This window comes from Hibiscus syriacus, unplaced genomic scaffold (assembly GCF_006381635.1).
Source record: "Hibiscus syriacus cultivar Baekdansim isolate YM2019G1 unplaced genomic scaffold, ASM638163v2 tig00111993_pilon, whole genome shotgun sequence".
Lineage (NCBI taxonomy): Eukaryota > Viridiplantae > Streptophyta > Magnoliopsida > Malvales > Malvaceae > Hibiscus > Hibiscus syriacus.
The window spans coordinates 803,946-822,583 of record NW_024063232.1 but is presented as its reverse complement, the minus strand read 5'-3'; the positions used below and the strand labels follow the sequence as shown (position 1 = coordinate 822,583).

At 35.9% G+C, this 18,638-nt stretch overlaps 2 protein-coding genes across 2 annotated transcripts; both read right to left on the bottom strand.

Annotated features, from left to right (window-relative positions):
* Window positions 1-5,918: 5,918 nt before the first annotated feature.
* Window positions 5,919-11,329, bottom strand: LOC120173945 (potassium transporter 10-like). Its single transcript, XM_039180969.1, has 3 exons — window positions 11,189-11,329; window positions 9,857-11,064; window positions 5,919-5,992 (listed from the first exon to the last, which is right to left on the bottom strand). Exons 2-3 carry the CDS (start codon window positions 10,995-10,997, stop codon window positions 5,919-5,921), a joined length of 1,215 nt encoding a protein of 404 aa, XP_039036900.1. The 5' UTR covers window positions 10,998-11,064; window positions 11,189-11,329.
* On the bottom strand, window positions 10,998-13,692 carry LOC120173909 (potassium transporter 11-like). The gene is made up of 7 exons (XM_039180948.1): window positions 13,343-13,692; window positions 12,819-13,044; window positions 12,335-12,580; window positions 12,191-12,241; window positions 11,812-12,072; window positions 11,533-11,700; window positions 10,998-11,443 (listed from the first exon to the last, which is right to left on the bottom strand). The coding sequence occupies exons 1-7, from the start codon at window positions 13,472-13,474 to the stop codon at window positions 11,088-11,090; spliced, it is 1,440 nt and encodes a 479-aa protein (XP_039036879.1). The 5' UTR covers window positions 13,475-13,692; the 3' UTR covers window positions 10,998-11,087.
* Between the last annotated feature and the right edge of the window lie 4,946 nt (window positions 13,693-18,638).

The following is an 18,638-nucleotide window of genomic DNA, read 5'->3' as shown; positions in this document are numbered from 1 at the left end:
GAACATCAATAAAGATATACAACACATGCTACCAGTGACTAAAAAAAATAACTAAAAACATTATGACCAAAGTGAAACATACACAAACATGACAAAATAAACAACTAATGACTGAAATATAATTATTGAAAGATACAAGCCTGAAACAGAACATTAAAATTTCATTTAATGATCAAATCAAGAGATTACAAAGATGTAGGGACCTACACTATGATTTCTCCCCCATAAATATAAAAAACACGGTGAAAGATTACTAAGATACGAGAACATATGTTGATATTTACCCATAATGTGAAAACATGCAGCCTTGAAACCTATCGAACGGCGTCGTTTCGATTATGGGTTATAACCCACTTAAGGGTTATTTGGAAACCCTAAAAGTTATTTCAAAAGCCTCTCCTTATCAGTCGTTCTCTCCTTTTCTCTCTATCATCCTCTCTTCGTGATACCCGCTCCCCATCGAGTGAAGCAATCAAAGCCCCAGCCACTGTAAATCGGTGGCCACGAGATTAAAACAGTCGGTAAGAACCTCTTAAAACCCAACTCCTCACCACTAAATCCAACCCTAAAATCAACAAAAAGTCAAAACCTAGCTTCAAAGGTATGTTCTTTACCTTCGATTGTGGCTTTTAAGGCTTTCGTGAAACTACCAAAGGACATATCTTCTCTAAAGGTATTTTCTTTTTTTTGTTTGAAAATGAATAGTTTTCTTAGGTTTTCTCTCGATTTTTTTGTTGTTTTGTTCTTTTTTTGTTCTGAATCTCGAATGCCCTTTCTCTCTGTCTTGTTACCTCTGTTTTAATGGGTTCCCCTTTTCCTTGAAAATGATTCATCCCTAGGTATAGGAAATAATTTCTCTGATTTGCCTTGGGATAGTATTTATCCTTGGTTGATCTTCTTAATTATTTTTGCTGCTTGATATGATTTGGGGTCATTTTTGTGCAGGTGAGAACAGTCGACTGAATAGTTGGTGGTGACATCATTAGAGACTGGCGGCGGTGGCGGCAGAAGCTATCTAGGGTTATGATGAAACCCTAGGTGAGTCAGATCGGGTCTCTAGGTCAGTTTGGGTCCCTTTCAGGTCAGGTCCGGGTCGCTGAATGGTCTATTGTTGAACTGGGTTTGGGTTAGCTAGGCCTCGGGTTGTATTGGGCTTTGGGGGGTTGAGTGGCTTGTAATATTGGGCTTCAGTGGCCTACAAAAAAATTATAGTTAAACTTGGTTAATAATAATAATAATATTTTTATAGACCCATACAAAAAATGGGTGTCTACAGTTTCCCCTCTTTGCACAATTTTATGTTAATAAGAATTGGGTAAAGATGAAAATGACAACAAGTTTTTGTCCGATTTTTTTTTTTTGAAATTTAATAGTGTTTGTGGTTGGGGGGACGACACGACTCACACGTGATGAAGAGGTTTGGTCGTCTAAGGGTGACACGGCTCCTACGTGATGAGGAGATATGACCAGGGGATGACACGGCTCATACGTGATGAAGAGTTCTGGCCATCTTTAGGAAGGGTGATAACACGGTTCTTACGCGATGAGGACGGCTGATTATCTAGGGGTGACACGGCTCCTACATGATGAGAAGGTCTGGTCGATGGATGACACAGTTTCTACGTGATGAGGACGGCAGGCCATCTTTAGGAATGATAACATGGTGCCTACGTGATGAGGACGACATGTTATCTAAGGTTGACGCGGCTCCTACGTGATGAGGACGTCTGGACGGGGGATGACACAGTTCCTACGTGATGAGGATGGAAGGCCATCCTTAGGGATGATAACACGGTTCCTACGTGATGAGGATGGAAGGCCATCCTTAGGGATGATAACACGGTTCCTACGCGATGAGGACGACTGGTTATCTAAGGGTGACATTACCCCTACGTGATAAAGAGGTATGGTCAAGGGATGACACGGTTCCTACGCGATGAGGATGGTAGGCCATCTTTAGGGATAATGGTTTCAAGAGAAACTGACTCACAGATGATGTTTCAAAAGAATATGTCTCAAATGAGACAAAACTCATTTCAAGGAAAACGATCTCAAAGATGTTTGTTTTAAGAGAAACATACTTAAAGAATTTGGTTTAAAGAGAAGCAGACTAAAAGATTTTCTTTCAAAAGATATTGTCTCAAGAGAGACAAAATTTTGTTTCCAAAGAAATATACTCAAAGATTTTTCTTTAAAATAAATTGTCCCAAGAGACAAATTTGATTTGTTTCCAAAGAAATAAACTCAAAGATTTTCCTTCAAAAGAAATTGTCTCAAAAGAGACAAAATTCGTTTTAAGATAAAAAGATTCAAAGATTGTCGATTTTGTTTCTAGGGAAACAATCTCAAAGGTGTTTATTTTGTTTCAAAGGTAACAATTTCAGGATTTGTGTTTAAAGGGAAACTGGCTCACGTGAGACGAATCGGTTTTGAAAATCTTAAGTGATATTAATTTTATTTCAAGTACAACAACTTTGAAATTTGTATTTCAGAGGAAAAACGTCTCAAGTGAAATGCAATTTGTTTTGACAAATTTTCTCAAGCGAGACAAAATTTGTGGAAAAATGTCTCAAACGAGACAAATTGTTTTTAAGAAAATAATCTCAAGAGCTCGTAGTCTGTCTATTGGTTCCTGTATGTTGAGGAAATGTCTTCAGAAGATCTGATTGTTGACTTCAGGAAGTCAAATCTGTGGATGGCATTGTTCTTTTAGGTTGAAGACATATAGTTATTTCCAAGCTTTTATTTCCTGAAAAATCGAAATGATGTATTTATGACTGCTTAATCTTTGATGTTATGATGTCATGATGAAGTTTGTATTTTATTTGTCCTCAAGAGGGGGAAACTCAAAGTGTTTATTGCACATGATGATGAATGCAAAGATGTAAATTTCATGTGTCATGTATGTATGTGTTGATGTATGCTTGTATTGATGTATGTTTTCTCGATCTGAAAGGAGAATAGTTACGAGAGCAGTCTTCACTCTATCTTTGATTCAGTTTGTCTTCATTTCCACCACGGTGTACTCTTGCAAACCTCAACCTGAGACAATTTGTTTTCTTTTCCCCACCAAATATTTCCCCACAAATCTTTCTTCTCTTTCCCCAGCTTCGATCTCGAGCTTTAGAGAGATATTTGTTGAACTCCAAGATATGCCGCCAGAGAGATTATCTTGTTTGAAAATGTTTTTCTTATTTTGAAAACAACTTGACAAAGAAAGAATATGTGAATTTTCATTGTCAAATGAACTAAAATAATGCCTCTTATTCGGCCTCACAATTGGAGCAAATCACAAAAATATGAATTCATTGATTATAAAAAATCAATTGCTCTTTTAATCTTTGATATCTACAAATCGTTGACAAATATCAAGATTGAAAGGTTGGTTTTGAGGTTGGGCTATCTAAACTCTAAGGTTTGTTTCATTGATTGGTCCTCGTGAAGATCATAGCATGTCCTTCTTTCTTGGTTTGGCATTTTGATCGGAGGTGAACAAAATGACGCAATTAGTATAGTCAATTGTTAGACTCTTTAAAACACTTCTATTTCAGTTCTTTGAAATCTTCCATTTGTTCAAGCTTCGTGGACTCATTTAGTCAAGGTAGTGTACAAATATCAGTATAAAAAATGAGATTTCTGAGTGCTCGTGTGAGTTTGACTATAACAGGTGTTCTTTAACTCCCTTAGTCTATATTCACTGAAACTCCTTATTTAATAAATTTGATTTAATTTGCCATTGTTGGCTAGCTGAATTTAGCTTTATTGTACATATATCTTATAAATGCCTTTGTTTGGCTAGCTGAAGGATTCATGTTGTCACAAAGTCTTCGACTTGACAACCACAGTGGAGCAAACACCGAATTGCCAAGTACCCGATCAATGTCATGGTTTGAATATAATCTATTCATAAGGTCAGAGCTTTCAAGTTTTCTCTATAACCAATTGTTTTAGTGGAATAGCTCAACTTTATTGTATATATATATATATATATATATTATTTTGGGTATACGGATTCCATTTCTTAAGCACGTTGAGGAAAACATGTTATAGTCCTGGTGCTTGTTGAAGGTCAGAAAATCTCATCGTTAGAGTTCAATTTCCAAGCAATTAACCTAAACTAGATTCACCTATTTGACCATTCCATCTAAGAAGATCATGTTCATCATTGAACGTCATCAACAGAAGTAGAAACCAATTAGATTTGCAAACTCATGTGCTAGTTGCCCCATTATGTCTGCTCTTAACATTTACCTGAATGCCAAAACTTTCAATGGACTCTTCATGAGAAGTGAAAAATAGCTAGGTCCCTGTAAGAAAAGGGTATATAGTCTGGTGCAACTTTGGATTAGGATCAAGGGGTTCTTATTTTGCTGGGGTTCAATCTTTTCATTTGTCAAAGATTTACAACCTCAATTATTAAAAAGCTTTTAATTATAATGATATTCAAATAATTCAAGATTAAAATTTGATCATTGTTCATTTCCTAAGAATGAAGCATTTTATTGAAAATGTTTGAACATCAAGCGACTTACAAACATTCACACATAGAAAAAGAAAAACAAGATCAAACAAGATGATATGTAAGAGAAAGCAACAAAAACTCCTGATGGATGCCCCAGCCGACTCCCGATCAAAATGGCCCATCATACATTGAACGTCAATGCCCCTAAATCGATCAGATCTTGGACCTTGCGCTTCAATGTCCTACAATTCTTAGTGGTATGCCTCGAGCTCCTAATATGATAGTTACATATGGCGTTAATATCATGGCCTTCAGGATATGGGGCATCTCTTGGTTTGGATTGAACTGGATTCACAAGGTTCTTCTCAACTAGCGTTGGGAGCAATTCTTCATATATCATTGGGATTAGATTGATGCAACGGAATGCCTTATGAGATTTGGTCCCCAAACTAGCTAGATAAGATCCCAGAATATTAATCTCATCTCTTTCATCATTGTCGGTATGGCTAGTGCCACCTATCTAGCCATTATTGATAGCTCTTTCGATCATTTCTCCGCACATGACGATGTCAGAAAATTTTTTAATGGCGGCTCCTATCATGTAATCAATATATGGAGACTTCAATGTATCGATGAACAGAGTGATGAACTCTCTTTGAGTCATTGGTGGATGTACTTGAGATGCGACATCCCTCCATCGTTGAGCATATTGTTGAAAGCTCTCCTCATTCCTCATCTCTATATTTTGAAGCGTTGTTCGATTGGGGGTCATATCAATCATGTGATTGTATTGGCCCAAAAAGAAACTATCCAAATCCTTCCAAGAGAGGAATTGAGTATGACTTAGTTGATTATACCACCTCGAAGTGGGTCCAATCAAACTGTCTTGGAAGTAGTGGATTAACATCTGATCATTGTTGGTGTACCCAATCATCCTTCGGACAAACATCGTGAGATGGGCACTAGGGAAACTAGTTTCATTGTATTTTTCAAAATAAGGTATCTTGAATTTGGGCGGAAGAACCAAGTCGAGAACTAAGACTAGGTCTCTTGCATCCATCCCACTACGAGAGCTTTGTCCTCTCATTCTCTGGAATATCTCTCTGCACCACTTTTTCAAAGTCTCCAGTATCTCATTGTTGGCACTTTTCATCTGATTGGGATTTGACATGCTTTGAACAATAGAATGATCCCGAGGACCTAGCACAATTACATGAGTTTTAGTGGCGGAGAAGCATGTTGGGTGGCTAGGAAGCTTGTGGGGCGAACTGAGTATTAGTGGATTAGCATGGACCATCACACATTCAGAAGTTTCCATAGTAGATAAAATATTTTCTTTGCCTCTTTCTTGGTTAAGCAGAGTCATTTTGGCTACAATTTGATCAACCATGTCATTTTGCTTTTGCAAGATACGATCCATGGTGGCCTTTTGCATTTGCTCTATGTTAACTTCCCACTATGCTTGCATCTTTTGCAACCTCTCTTCTAGCTCATTCTTCAGCTTCTCAAATTTGAATTCCATTTTCAATACTGTGTGAACGAATTTGCACAGTTAGAAGCACTTCCTCAGAGTCTTCAACTAGATAAACCCATTATTCCATGATTAATGCATGTAAAAAATGCTTCAATGAATGCCATGCAGAATGCAAATATACAAATACAGATAAAAAAATTATGAAAATGTTTAAATAAATGCATTGCAGAATGCAAATGCAAAATGTATCGATTTCCAAAAGTAATCATTTTTAGAAATATTTCCATTTATCCAAAAGAATTTTCATCTTTAAAAGAGAGATCCGTAGACGTATGCAGTTTGTGATACGTAATCCCCAGGCAAACTGCCAAGCTCGAACTGCTGAATTACGATCTTCCTTGTTATGAAAACTCTTTTCCATTTTGATGGTCGCTCTTCTATTATGATGATTACTTGGTTAATCAACACCTTTCTTTTATTTATGATGATCATGCAATGCTAAACAATAATAAAAAAATCAAACATAGAAAATAGGTCGGTATAAAAGAATTCAAATATCAAGAAAATAAAAATAATATAGGTAAAGAGAAGAGGTTTAGAGTCGTTTCTCCTTTGTGTACATTTATTTTGGGTACCTACTGACGGACAAAGGTTGAACATGAATTTTTATCGGGGTGAATTACTATGGCTCACTATATGCATATGTTGGGTTCTAAGAAAAAGGGTACTCGAATTGTCCATGTTGGTGCCTCCTTAGGCTGCCAAACCCTCAATCTTGACACATTACAGGCTCGTGCGAATCGAGTTCAATTTGAGAGGATACATTCCCTTATATCTAGGTGGAGAAATATTTTATCTCACTTAGACATAAGTTATATGAACCCCAAAGGTTACTAGCTAAAACCCATGCAGAGAAACAATTTATCTCACGTAGGCTAAGCTTTCACCTCAACTTAAAAGGACAAAGCTCGTAAGTGAGCTTATGATATGCAAATGCAAGTGATGTGTGTGAGGATAAACTCAGAAACCTTTAAAACAGGACAAAAAACGCTACTCTCATAATTTTCCAAAATCTGTTCAAATATGAAAATCACTAAAATCCAAAATCAATTTAAAAATAAAATAATGCAAAATCAAAATAAAATAAATAAAACGATCATAAATTAAATACAATTTAAAATTGTAATTCCCAAAAATATAAACAACGTATAATCGTTTATGGTCTGACTCTCAAGGTCCCCAACAGAGTCACCAAGTTGTCATAACGTCTCCCCGAGGGATCCGTTAGACTTAAAAAAATTTAGTTTTGGGGAATGTGATGAAATGTGATTTGGAAAAATGGTTTAGTTTTAGAGTCGTCACCAACCATTAAGCTAGGTAGGTTGAAAACCTTAAACGACAAAAAAATGGTCTGTATTTAACCAAAGATTCGTTTTTAAGGATTCGAGAGTCAATTACGTGTGGGGAAGGGTGAGCACCCCCTCAACGCCCAAATTTTGGTACCTAAACGATTATATGATGTTTAAATATTGGAAATTGCAAACTTGAAAATGTATTTAAATTATGACCCTTTTATTTATTCGAATTTATTCAAATAAAATATCAATTTTCGGATAATTAATGTCATTTCGTGTGAACAATCTTCGGGAAAGCACTTCCTTTGTAGTTAGGAGACTTTCCCATAGATTCCCCTCACAACAAAAATTATTTCCCAATTTTCGCAAAGATGAAATAAAATAAAATAAAATAAAACAAAACAAAATAAAGATGAAAAACTATGAAAAATACTCGAAATAAATAAACACGGAATAAAGAAAATTATCGAATATAAAACAAACATTTATGCGAAAAATCCTCAAAAAGATATATTCCCTTTAGTTGGGAGATATCTTTGTAGATTTCCCTCACATTAAAACTTTTTCATTTTCGTATATTAAAACAATGATGATTGGAAACATGCGAAATAAAAATATTTACAATTAATAGAGATACACATATTTATTTACATATGATACAAATGAATACATAACATACAAATATGTACATGCGAATTGAAATAAATACAAACGAATATTACAACCCTAATATAATGGTCAAAAAGTAAGTATTTATAATTACAAGGACCAGAATGGAAAAACAGAAACTTAATGGACCAAAATAGTACAAACAGGAATTTAAAGGTCCAAAATAGAAAAAACATAAACTTAAAGGGCTAAACAGTAAAAACAAAAACTAAAACCCATATAGCAAACATTAAAAATACATGTACTAAAAACAAAAATAACCCATAAATATCATTAAGGACTAAAATAAAATAAACCAGTAACATGGAATATTAAATAATAATTAAACTTGTACCAAACAGTGACTAAAATACAAGATTTACAAATATCAGAGTCAAATTTGAACATCAATAAAGATATAGAACACATTCTACCAGTGACTAAAATGAAATAACTAAAAACATTGTGACCAAAGTGAAACATACACAAAAATGACAAAATAAACAACTAGTGACTTAATTATAATTATTGAAAGATACATGACTGAAACAGAACATTAAAATTTCATTTAATGATCAAATCAAGAGATTACAAAGATGTAGGGACCTACACTGTGATTTGCCCCCCAAAAATATGAAAAACACTGGTGGATGATTACTAAGATATGAGGACCTATGTTGATATTTACCCATAATGTGAAAACATGCAGCCATGACACATACCGAACGTCGTCGTTTCGGCCGTGGGTTATAACCCACTTAAGGGTCATTTGGAAACCCTAAAAATTATTTCAACATCCCCTCTTTATCAGTCGTTCTCTCCTTTTCTCTCTATCCTCCTCTCTTTGTGATACCCCTCTCCCGGTCGAGTGAAGCAATCAAAGCCCCGACCACCGTAAATCAGTGGCCACAGGGTTAAAACAGTCGGTGAAAACCTCCTAAAACTCAATTCCTTACCACTGAGCACCTAAATCCGACCCCAAAATCAATGAAAATCAAAACCTAACTTCAAAGGTATGATATTTACCTTCGGTTGTGGCTTTTAAGGCTCTGGTGAAGCTACCAAATGTCGGATCTTCTCTAAAGTTATGTTCTTTCTTCTGTTCTTTCTTTTTTTTAGTTCGAAAATGAATAGTTTTCTTAGGTTTTTCTCGTTTTTTTATTTTGTTTTTTTTGTTCCGAATCTCGAATGCCCCCTCTCTGTGTCTTGTTGCCTCTGTTTTAATGGGTTCCCCTTTGCCTTGAAAATAATTCATCCCTAGGTATAGGAAATGATTTCTCTGATTTTTCTTGGGATAGTATTTGTACTTGGTTGATCTTCTTAATTATTTTTGATGTTTGATATGATTTGGGGTCATTGTTGTGCAGGTGAGATCAGTCGGCTGAATAGTCGGCGGTGACAGCATCAGAGACTGGAAGCGGCGGCGGCAGAAGCTACCTAGGGTTATGATGAAACCCTAGGTGAGTCGGGTCGGGTCACTGGGCCGTTTTGGGTCCCTTTTGGGTCAGGTCCGAGTCACTGAATGGTCTATTGCTGAACTGGGTCATCTGGGTTTTGGGTTAGTTGGGCTTCGGGTTGTATTGGGCTTTGGGGGTTGAGTGGCTTGTAATATTGGGCTTCGGTGGCCTACAAAAAATTTGTAGTTAAACTTGGTTAATAATAATAATAATATTTTTGTAGACCCAGACAAAAATGAGTGTCTACAAGCATGTTACTTATATGAAAATCTTTTTAGAACATGTAACCATAATTCTCACATTTATCACTATATATTTATCTCGATTATAATCATGTTTCTGCAAAGTTGCCATTAAAATGCTCAAAACTTGCTTGAGATCTGAGCTGAACCGAGTTTCTTTTCCGAACTTAACAAGTAATGAAATCTACTTGGAAAAATTAAAATGTGATTTTCTGGTTTTTTATTGATGAAATTAGCTTGAACTTGAACATAAAAAACCTGTCCTACGTTCAATAGACTCTCATGAGGAACATTAAAAATCACACTATGTTTCCTACATATCTTCCTAAGAAATGCATAAATATAGTCGATTGCTATTTTCTTGTAAAATCTTGAATCTCTTCTTGCCCTCACCACAGTGTTTCCCATGATGTGTACCACCCCAGCATCCCTACAGCTATTCAAAAATTCTAACTCATCCGTCTCAGTCTGGCTGCTTACTTGCCCCGACGATCTTACCGTCACACCTGTATGCATCGGAGATCTCACCTGCACAATTGAATCCACCGTTGAAACTGTGGTATCGACGAACGAGCAAGTTGTGTGGCCGTTGTTGTTCAACAGACCGTCCCTGGACTGCTCGGTTTGCTGGCCATAAAAGCTATATTCGTCCGAATCTGAACACCCTTCCATCATCGACTCGAGCCGCACGAATAAGAAGAGGAAATCGAATAGCTTTTTCTCGAAATCATCATCTTTCTTATGAAAGTCTTTGTAGCCATACCTAGCAACACAACGAAACATATGGAAATTCTTAGGCCCGATGCGTTTCACAAGAAACCTTTCTTCTTCCGGAACAGTGTAGACAGGAAGGTATTTCACACAGACGAAAACAACCACTGAATGGATGGCGGGTAGGTTAGTGATGAAGTGGGAAAATATGTGAGGAACACCACTTGCTAGCTCGGTGTAGACTAACCCAATTCCGGGAACTCGAACTAAGCCTAAACTAGGGCCAAGCCCAAGAATCCATGCCATCGAAACCTTACTATGCATCTCAAACTCGTATCGCCTCAGTGTACCATAATGCCAAACATACATGATGAGCAAAAAGGCTGCTGCAATAACAAGAGGAACCCACCCACCTTGATCAACCTTGAAGAGTACAGCAGAAAAGTATGTGCATTCGACAACCAAGGACAAGCCGGTGAAGAGGAGGACGAGAATCCAATGACATCGCCAAACCAAAAGCATGATTAAAGTCATAAGCAGCGTCGTTACCAACATGACGATCACCACAGCCGTCCCCGCGTTTACATAGATTACGATACAATTAAGTGTATAATTCTTAGGTACATGTATTGCTCGAAATGATACCATTAGTTCGCAACAGAAAGCCCCTGATGATGGTGAAAACTCGGCCTCTCAGCAAACAAAATAAAATTTTCTACACAAAGATCTCGTATAAATTTAGACATTTCGAGATGTGAGTTTTCCTACCTGGCAAATTTCCAACAGAACAGAAGATGCATTAAGAACTTCGATAAAAGTAGGAAGGGATGATACCTTACCATAAGCATTTCCAATTTGGATTTGGTTCTTGAATCCAGCCGTAACGGCAATGCAAAGAATCATAAGGATCCAATTAATATCCGGAACATATATCTGACCAAAGAACTTCTTCAACGTATGTACAACCTTCACTCGTGGAAAACAACCAAGTGCAAGGGCTTGTTTGATAATCGAAAAGGTTGCCGTTATGGTAGCTTGACTTGCAACTATAGCAGCAGCAGTAGCAATAACGAAAACAGGCCAATATATGCTATCTGCATTATAAACAAGTAATTAGAATCAGCCACACTAATGGGACAACTAAGTACTATATCAGACCCACCAAATAGATATAAGAACAAACCTGGGATAGAGCGATAAAATGCATCGACCACATGGTCCCTGTTACACATAAGGTAGGCAGCTTGTCCAGAATATGCTAGGAGAAGGCAAGGAAATACGAATGCAGTAAAAGCGAGTTGCACAGCTGAAACTGGAAAATGGGATAGATCTGCAAAAAGTGCCTCCGTACCTGATTCATTAGTCATCAAAATCATTTCACCAGTTTCGGTGCAAGTTTATGAACATTAAATAGATAAGCTAAGGAAAATATTAGGGATATAAAATATGATAGTAAGTTTACCTGTGATACTAAGCATAATACCCCCAAGAGAGGTCCATCCATCTTTCCCTCCTCTCTTAAAATACCGATAGACGTATATAGGTGAAAATGCTTTCAAAGCAGTGCAGTCATACTTCCAAATATTATATATGCCGATGCCTCCAATGACAAGAAACCAAATAAGAACAATTGGGGCAAAGAGCCAGCTAACTTTATCTGTACCATAGTGTTGCATGCTAAATAAACCTAGTAATATTACGACGGCCACAACCACGACAACACCTGCATAACGGAAAAGAAAATTAGTACCGGCCTTGTAGAAACATGGCTAAATATTTTCAAATGAATTGAATCAAAGGATGAAAAGAAAGAATAAAGTTTAAGGAGGAGGAGGAGGTACCATTGCTCATGTGTGGACGGTTTACTTTGATGCCCCCTGCGGCTGAAAGAACTGCCAAAGATAGCCGGCAAATTAGTGTGTTGACATTAGCATATCGACAATATATTATACAGAATTTCCATTAAGTGAGTATAAGCAAAATACCTGATATTGCCGGAGTGAGTATTCCATCACCAATGACCATACATGTACCAACCAGGACAAGAATAAGAAGTGCATTCTTCCTGGACACGTGTCTCTCTAGCCATCTCTTTGTTTTAGCAGCAAATGATTGTTTGTGAAATTTAGAACGACTATAAGTTGTTAGCTCCTCATCAGTCCTGTGTTGGTTAGGAATTGTTTTAATGTTTGCATGTCTGCAGAGCAATGAATATAGAGCAAATGTTCCACCTGCATGACAAAAAAGAAGTTTGATTCTAACGGTGGTGTCTCACGAGCATTGGAAAGAGAAGGATTCATGAGCAAATTAGCGTTAGTATTAATGAAGTGGGCTAGGATAGTGAAAGAGCAAATTGTTCAAGCCTATGGTTCCGCATGCTGTGATGCATTAAGAAGCATTTTGTTTGTCAAAATCATGTCTCGGATTAAATTATAACATGCATAGCCTCATTCACCGCTATCAGCTCACCTTGACCATTTTCATTTGCTTTACACACAACAAACACATACTTGAGGAGCGGTATAAGAGTAAGGGAGTATATAATCAACGAAAGAGCTCCAACAACATCCTCCGGATCTTCGATTTTACCAGGGAATGTACTGTAGAAAACATATAGGGGAGAAGTGCCCAAGTCACCATAAACCACTCCAAGACTTTGGAATGCAAGCCGCAGAAGCAATAATGCGGAGGATTTCTATCGGGAATTGAAAACCATATCAGAAACTACAAGCGATCCAAATAACAAAAGAACTACAATATCATCGAAACTGAAAGCAATTTGAGTTTTATAAGCGCTACCTTGCATTTATCTCATCTCAGACAATCACTTAAAATGCATAAAAGACAAAAAGTAAATTCCGATTTCATGCAAAGGAAAGGCTTTAAATCAGTTCCCCTAATAAGGTAGATTAACATGAGCCAAGAGCTACTTTGTTCCGATTAACCGCAAACGATACCTTGTACCGAGAAATCCGAAACAAGTTGAAACATACCTTCTCCTTGTACATGTTTCTAAGCCTCCCAGCTTCTTCATCCATTGGCTGATCAAGCTTCTGATCCAAATCCCACATGCTTCCCTTGTTGTCATTATCTTCATCAATCTCAACTCTTGAAGCCATTTCCATACCGAATCGATATTAATTATAATCAAGCTATCACTAAGTACTTAACACTTGCTCCCTATTCCACAAAACTCAATTTCGAATTGAAATCCATACAAAAGTTGACTGAGAAGAAGTAGAAGCCGCCAGCAAAACCTGCAAATGAATTGAAACCAGAAGCACTAACCATGATATTAAAAGAGAGGAGACAAAACCAAAATTCAATATCTAAACAAAATTGTAAATCTGATCTAAAAAAACTGAAAGAACCAAAAACTATAACTTGAAATCTCAGTGAAGTGGCTGAACTTTCAAGCTAAAAATGGACCAAAAATCAAATCTTTGAAACATGAATTTGATGCCAACTTGCCATATAAACCAAAAAATGAAGAAACAAATGGTAGAAGAGAAATTCAGCAATCAAAATGAAAGAACAAACCGGCACCAGGCATGGATCGCATAGGGAACAAAAGAAATAAAAGAAAAATAAATGAATGATTAGGACAGACAGATTTTTCTTTTTCTTATCATGCATAACTGCGAGAAGAAGAGACCCAAAGGTGGGGTCAACCCAAATATCGACCACAGGATCGGCTAACACCAAGAACAAAACAAACCCAAAGTGAAAATCTTTTAAATACGTACCCCCTTCCAACAAAACCAAAGCAAAACCGAGTATGGGAGAAACAAAAACAAGAGCCCAAAGTCGGTTTTGCCCTGAACCTATAACTTCATACACAGATAGATACACAAGAGATTATGTAGTGTTTATTTATTTATTTTTTTGGGTGGTTAAAAATATTTTTTTGGATACATTACATTGGTGGTCACTTTTATTTTAATTATTTCTGAATTTTGAAACTAAACTTTCAATTATTGTGATGTTGTCACTTAGGTTATAAAATATTTATTAATTAAGCATTAGTTTAAATGATAGATGATGATGATGAAGCAAGGCGATCGGAATAAGAATTTGCATTACATTTTGTTGATAAATTACTCCGAGAAGCACTAGTAATTATGATTTCTAAAGTTGAAATATTTATTATAAATGTTGATTCTGCTGAAGTTCCTGCTAAGGATTACGAGAATTTACACCATTGATTGAAGTTGACATAACATAATTTGAAGTTATCAGAACTGTTAATAACATTGCTTCTTGGATGAAGGGTTTTAGTTTGTGGTTGCGACTATATTTTCGATCATGTTACATTTATCATGATTATAGATATAATAGACATTATTGCGGTCACTGCAACCTGCAAATTTAGTGGTTGTACTTTTCAAAATTCTCACAATTTATTATAAAAGCTGTCACAATGGATTGTTGTTTTATTTTTCAATTTATGTTAACGAAACAATAATAGAAATAGTGACTCACTAATGTTGTAATTGGTTATTACCCGTTAAGTTATAACTATGATCCATCACTATTGATATGAGTTTGTTTCATAATGTTATTTTCGAATAATAGTGATTTCGGGCGATGTCACTGTTAGAATGTCGAAATTTTCCAACAATCACTACCGTTATATAGTAGCTATTGTTTTACTATTCAACCTCTATTTAATTTCTTACTTGGAAAAGTAGGAACAAACAAATTTACCTTGAAGAAGGCAATGGGTACCAGATGTTGTAACCGTCTTTCGGTTGGGCCCCGAATCGGGCTTCGACTTGAAATAATTGGGTTGAGAGTCGCCACCGACCACTTTAAAACGAATTTAGGTGGGTCGGACACCATCTTACATGATCTGCGTTTTTACCATAAATGTGACGGGTTCGGGAGTCGGTTACGGTCAAGGAAGGATTAGCACCCTTGAATCGCCCTTTCTGTACCAATTAATTTGCCGGTTGTTTTAAATTAAGAAAATTGTAATTTAAAATTAAAAGGTAAAAATACGATCACAATTACTTACCTTAGATAGTTTTAAAGGTGTGGCCTTAAGAAGGTCAAAAAATCAAGTTAGATAAAAAGGTAAGAAATAAATAAATTAATTAAATTAAAATGAAGAAAAAACAAATTAAATAAAAGATAAGATAAAGAAAGCAAAGATAAAATAGTAAGTAAAATAAATATAAAAAAAGAAAAAAAAGAAAAAAATATATAAATAAAACAAATAAATAAAATAATAATAAAAAAGTAAAAATAATATATATATATATATATAATAAATAAAAATAAAAATAAAAAAATAGTAAATATATATCTATATATATATATAAATTAATAAAAGTGATAATAAAAAATAATATATATATATATATATATATATATATATATAATCTAAAAAAATAAAAATATATACTAAAGTAAAAAAAATGCATAAAATGTAAAAAAATATTACATGAAAAAAAAAGAAAAATAACAAAACAATTAAATAAAATGAATAACAAGGGAAATGTGCGTATAAATAAAGTTAAATAAATAAAATAATAATAATTAAAACGTAAATGTAAGAGACCGAATCAAAAGTAAAAAAGATGCTACCTTTTATTTCCTTTTCGAATAGTTTACAATAGCTTTGCCTTTGTATTTTCCGTGCTTTCCTCTGTATTTTGTATGTAAATCCTGTGTTACAAATGGGGAGGATTACATCTATTTATAGTGAAAAAAACTAACTATTTTTAGAATCCTATTAACAATAGAATCCTAATGCAACTAGACTCTTTGCTCGGTTGTTGCACGTTTGTTGGTGTGGTTGATATGGTGGTGTAAGAGTCCTCCTAGGAGAGAAACTCTTGCTAGTTCTATCTTTTAAGAAAATGGGTGTCTATAGCTGCCCCTCTTTGTCCTTTTTCGTGGAACGAAAAATAGGACAAAGATAAAAAGACACAAATTTTCGTTTAGTGGAGTTGAAGAATAACTCCTTGTCGAATTGAATCGCGGATGGCTCCTCCATCGCGAAGTCGAGTCCATCTTGAAATGATTTAAATCAGAATGTGGCTTCTCGTTATAGTCCACTTTGGTCTTCTTCTCGGTTTAAAGACATTGGCTAAAAATTCGACTGGAAAGTAATCTCTTGACTCCACAATGTGGTTGATATGCCCTCGAGCTGAATGAAACCGAACTCGAAAAGTCTTCGCTGACAGATAGCTTTTCTCGACTTAAGCTATGCTGACGAAAAAAAGGTTTTTTAGTCGGACAATAGTGTGATTGAGGTGTAATCGAGCTGAATGGAATCGAACTCGACAATTTTATTGCCATATAGCCCTTCTTGCCTTGAGTTATGTTGTAAATGATGTGCCTTAGAGCTGAGCATAGTCGAACTCGAAGGTCTTTTGGTGACAGATAACCCTTCATTGTGAAGTTGAACTTGTGTTGTCTCGAGTCCAATATCCTTCGCTGTGAAGTTGAAATTGGCTCTGAAATTGGGAAATTATTTGTTGACAACCAGTCGTCCCTTCGTTGTGGAGTTGAACTTGTGTTGTCTCGAGTGGCACGATATCCTCCGTCGTGAGTTGAAATCGCAGGTGGCCCTTTCATCGTGAAGTTGAGCCTTGACATGGATATCCTTCGTTGTGAAGTTAAAATCCAAGTATTGTATGTTGCGGGTGGACACGATTCCCTTCGCCGTGAAGTCGAAACTGTGGATGACCCTTTATTGTGAAGTTTGGCTTCGAGCTAGATATCTTTCGTCGTGAAGTTGAAATCTACTTTCGAGCGAATTGTGTCGCTTTGAGTTCAATATCCTTCGTCGTGAAGTTGAAATTGACTCTGACTGAAACTGGAAAGTTGTTTTGTTGTCAGACAGTCGCCCCTTCGCTGTGAGGTAAAGCAACCACCATGTGTTTTTGAATCGAGCATCCTTCATCTTGAAGTTGAAACTTGACTCTAAAAGCTAGAAAAAGTTATGTATACAAAAAATGATAAACGTGATGCTCTTAAGTAAGTCTAAGATGCATGTAATATGAATTATTTCTGTTTTATCCCCTGGATGGAGTCTCGTGCTTTGTGTGCTTGTTCCTACATATGGAGGAAATACCTTCAAAAGGTCTGATAATTTGCATCAGGATGTTGAATTCCCAAAGATGCCCCAATATTCGATGTTGAATCTCAAAAAATACCCCAACATTTGATGTTAAATCTAAAAAAATGCTCCAACATTTGATGTTGAATCTTCAAAGATGCCCTCATTGTTCCTGTTTTCTTGCTTCAGCATTGATTCTAAGCATGAGTTTTGTGTTTGAGAGCCACATGTCATTTACCAAGATCCACTCTAGAGAGACTGTCTTGTTTTGAAAAAAAATATTTTTCTTTCTTTTTTATTTTCAAAGTTCTGAAAATATCAAAAAAGAGTTTTAAAAAATATTTAACCAAAAGTTTTGAAAATATTGCCCCTTTCACGGTTTTACAATTGAGACAAATCATAAAACTAGAGTTCATTGGATATCAAAGAATTAATTACATTGTTAATCCTTCAATAAATTATAGCCGTTTGACACGTGCCAAGATCAAATCTATTTTTGGGAAATGGTTAAGTAAGGAAAGGATAAAAATGTCTCAGGTTATTGTGTTTGGTCAAAGGTTTGGCATTTTTGTTTATTTGATGCTCAAAGGTTTGATGGGGTATCTTGCATGCTCCTCTATTGGAAGTGTTCTTCGATTCCCAGCTTTCATGGTCAAGCTCGGATTGTGCGATGCCTTATCAAGGAATTCGTGTGATCACCTCATCAAGGAATTCGTGTGATCGCCTCTGCTGCCCAATTTTTGTATTCGAGCCGCCTTTTCAGGTTTTCAACTCGAATCCTCCTTTGGTTTCAAGACGTCATTTGTAATTTATGTCTTGAACCCCCTTTTGTTATTTTTCTCTATCATGCATTAATTACATTGTTTTTTGCAAATAAATATTAATCCTAATGGGCGGGATGAAATCTGGAGATAGTCTCTTCTGTTCAGAACTTCATGTATGATTAGAATGGACTTTTAGGGCACATAATGTAGGCTATGGTTCATGGTTATGAAAGAAAAGGATAAATAGGCCCAAACAAGTGTTTAAGGGTGATTGAACCAAGGATCAATTCATTATGATGTCTTCAATCATATCTTGCTCAATTTGAATCTCGTATGTGTCTCTCTCTTAATGCTCTATGATATTCGAGTGGAGTGATTCAGTGATTCAGAAATGATTGTGCTTGATCAATCTCGTTTGATGCTCTATGATCTTCGAGTGAAGTGGTTCAGTGATTC

Excerpts from the sequence above, each read along its gene's own strand:
- LOC120173909 (XM_039180948.1), bottom strand. The coding sequence starts at position 13,474 with ATGGAAATGGCTTCAAGAGTTGAGATTGATGAAGATAATGACAACAAG. Across the intron at positions 13,045-13,342 it reads GAAACATGTACAAGGAGAAG|AAATCCTCCGCATTATTGCT; the intron begins GTATGTTTCAAC and ends AATTCCCGATAG. Across the intron at positions 12,073-12,190 it reads CCGTCCACACATGAGCAATG|GTGTTGTCGTGGTTGTGGCC; the intron begins GTACCTCCTCCT and ends TCCGTTATGCAG.
- LOC120173945 (XM_039180969.1), bottom strand. The coding sequence starts at position 10,997 with ATGGTATCATTTCGAGCAATACATGTACCTAAGAATTATACACTTAAT. Across the intron at positions 5,993-9,856 it reads AGCTAATTTCATCAATAAAA|TATTGAAAATGGAATTCAAA; the intron begins AACCAGAAAATC and ends TCGTTCACACAG.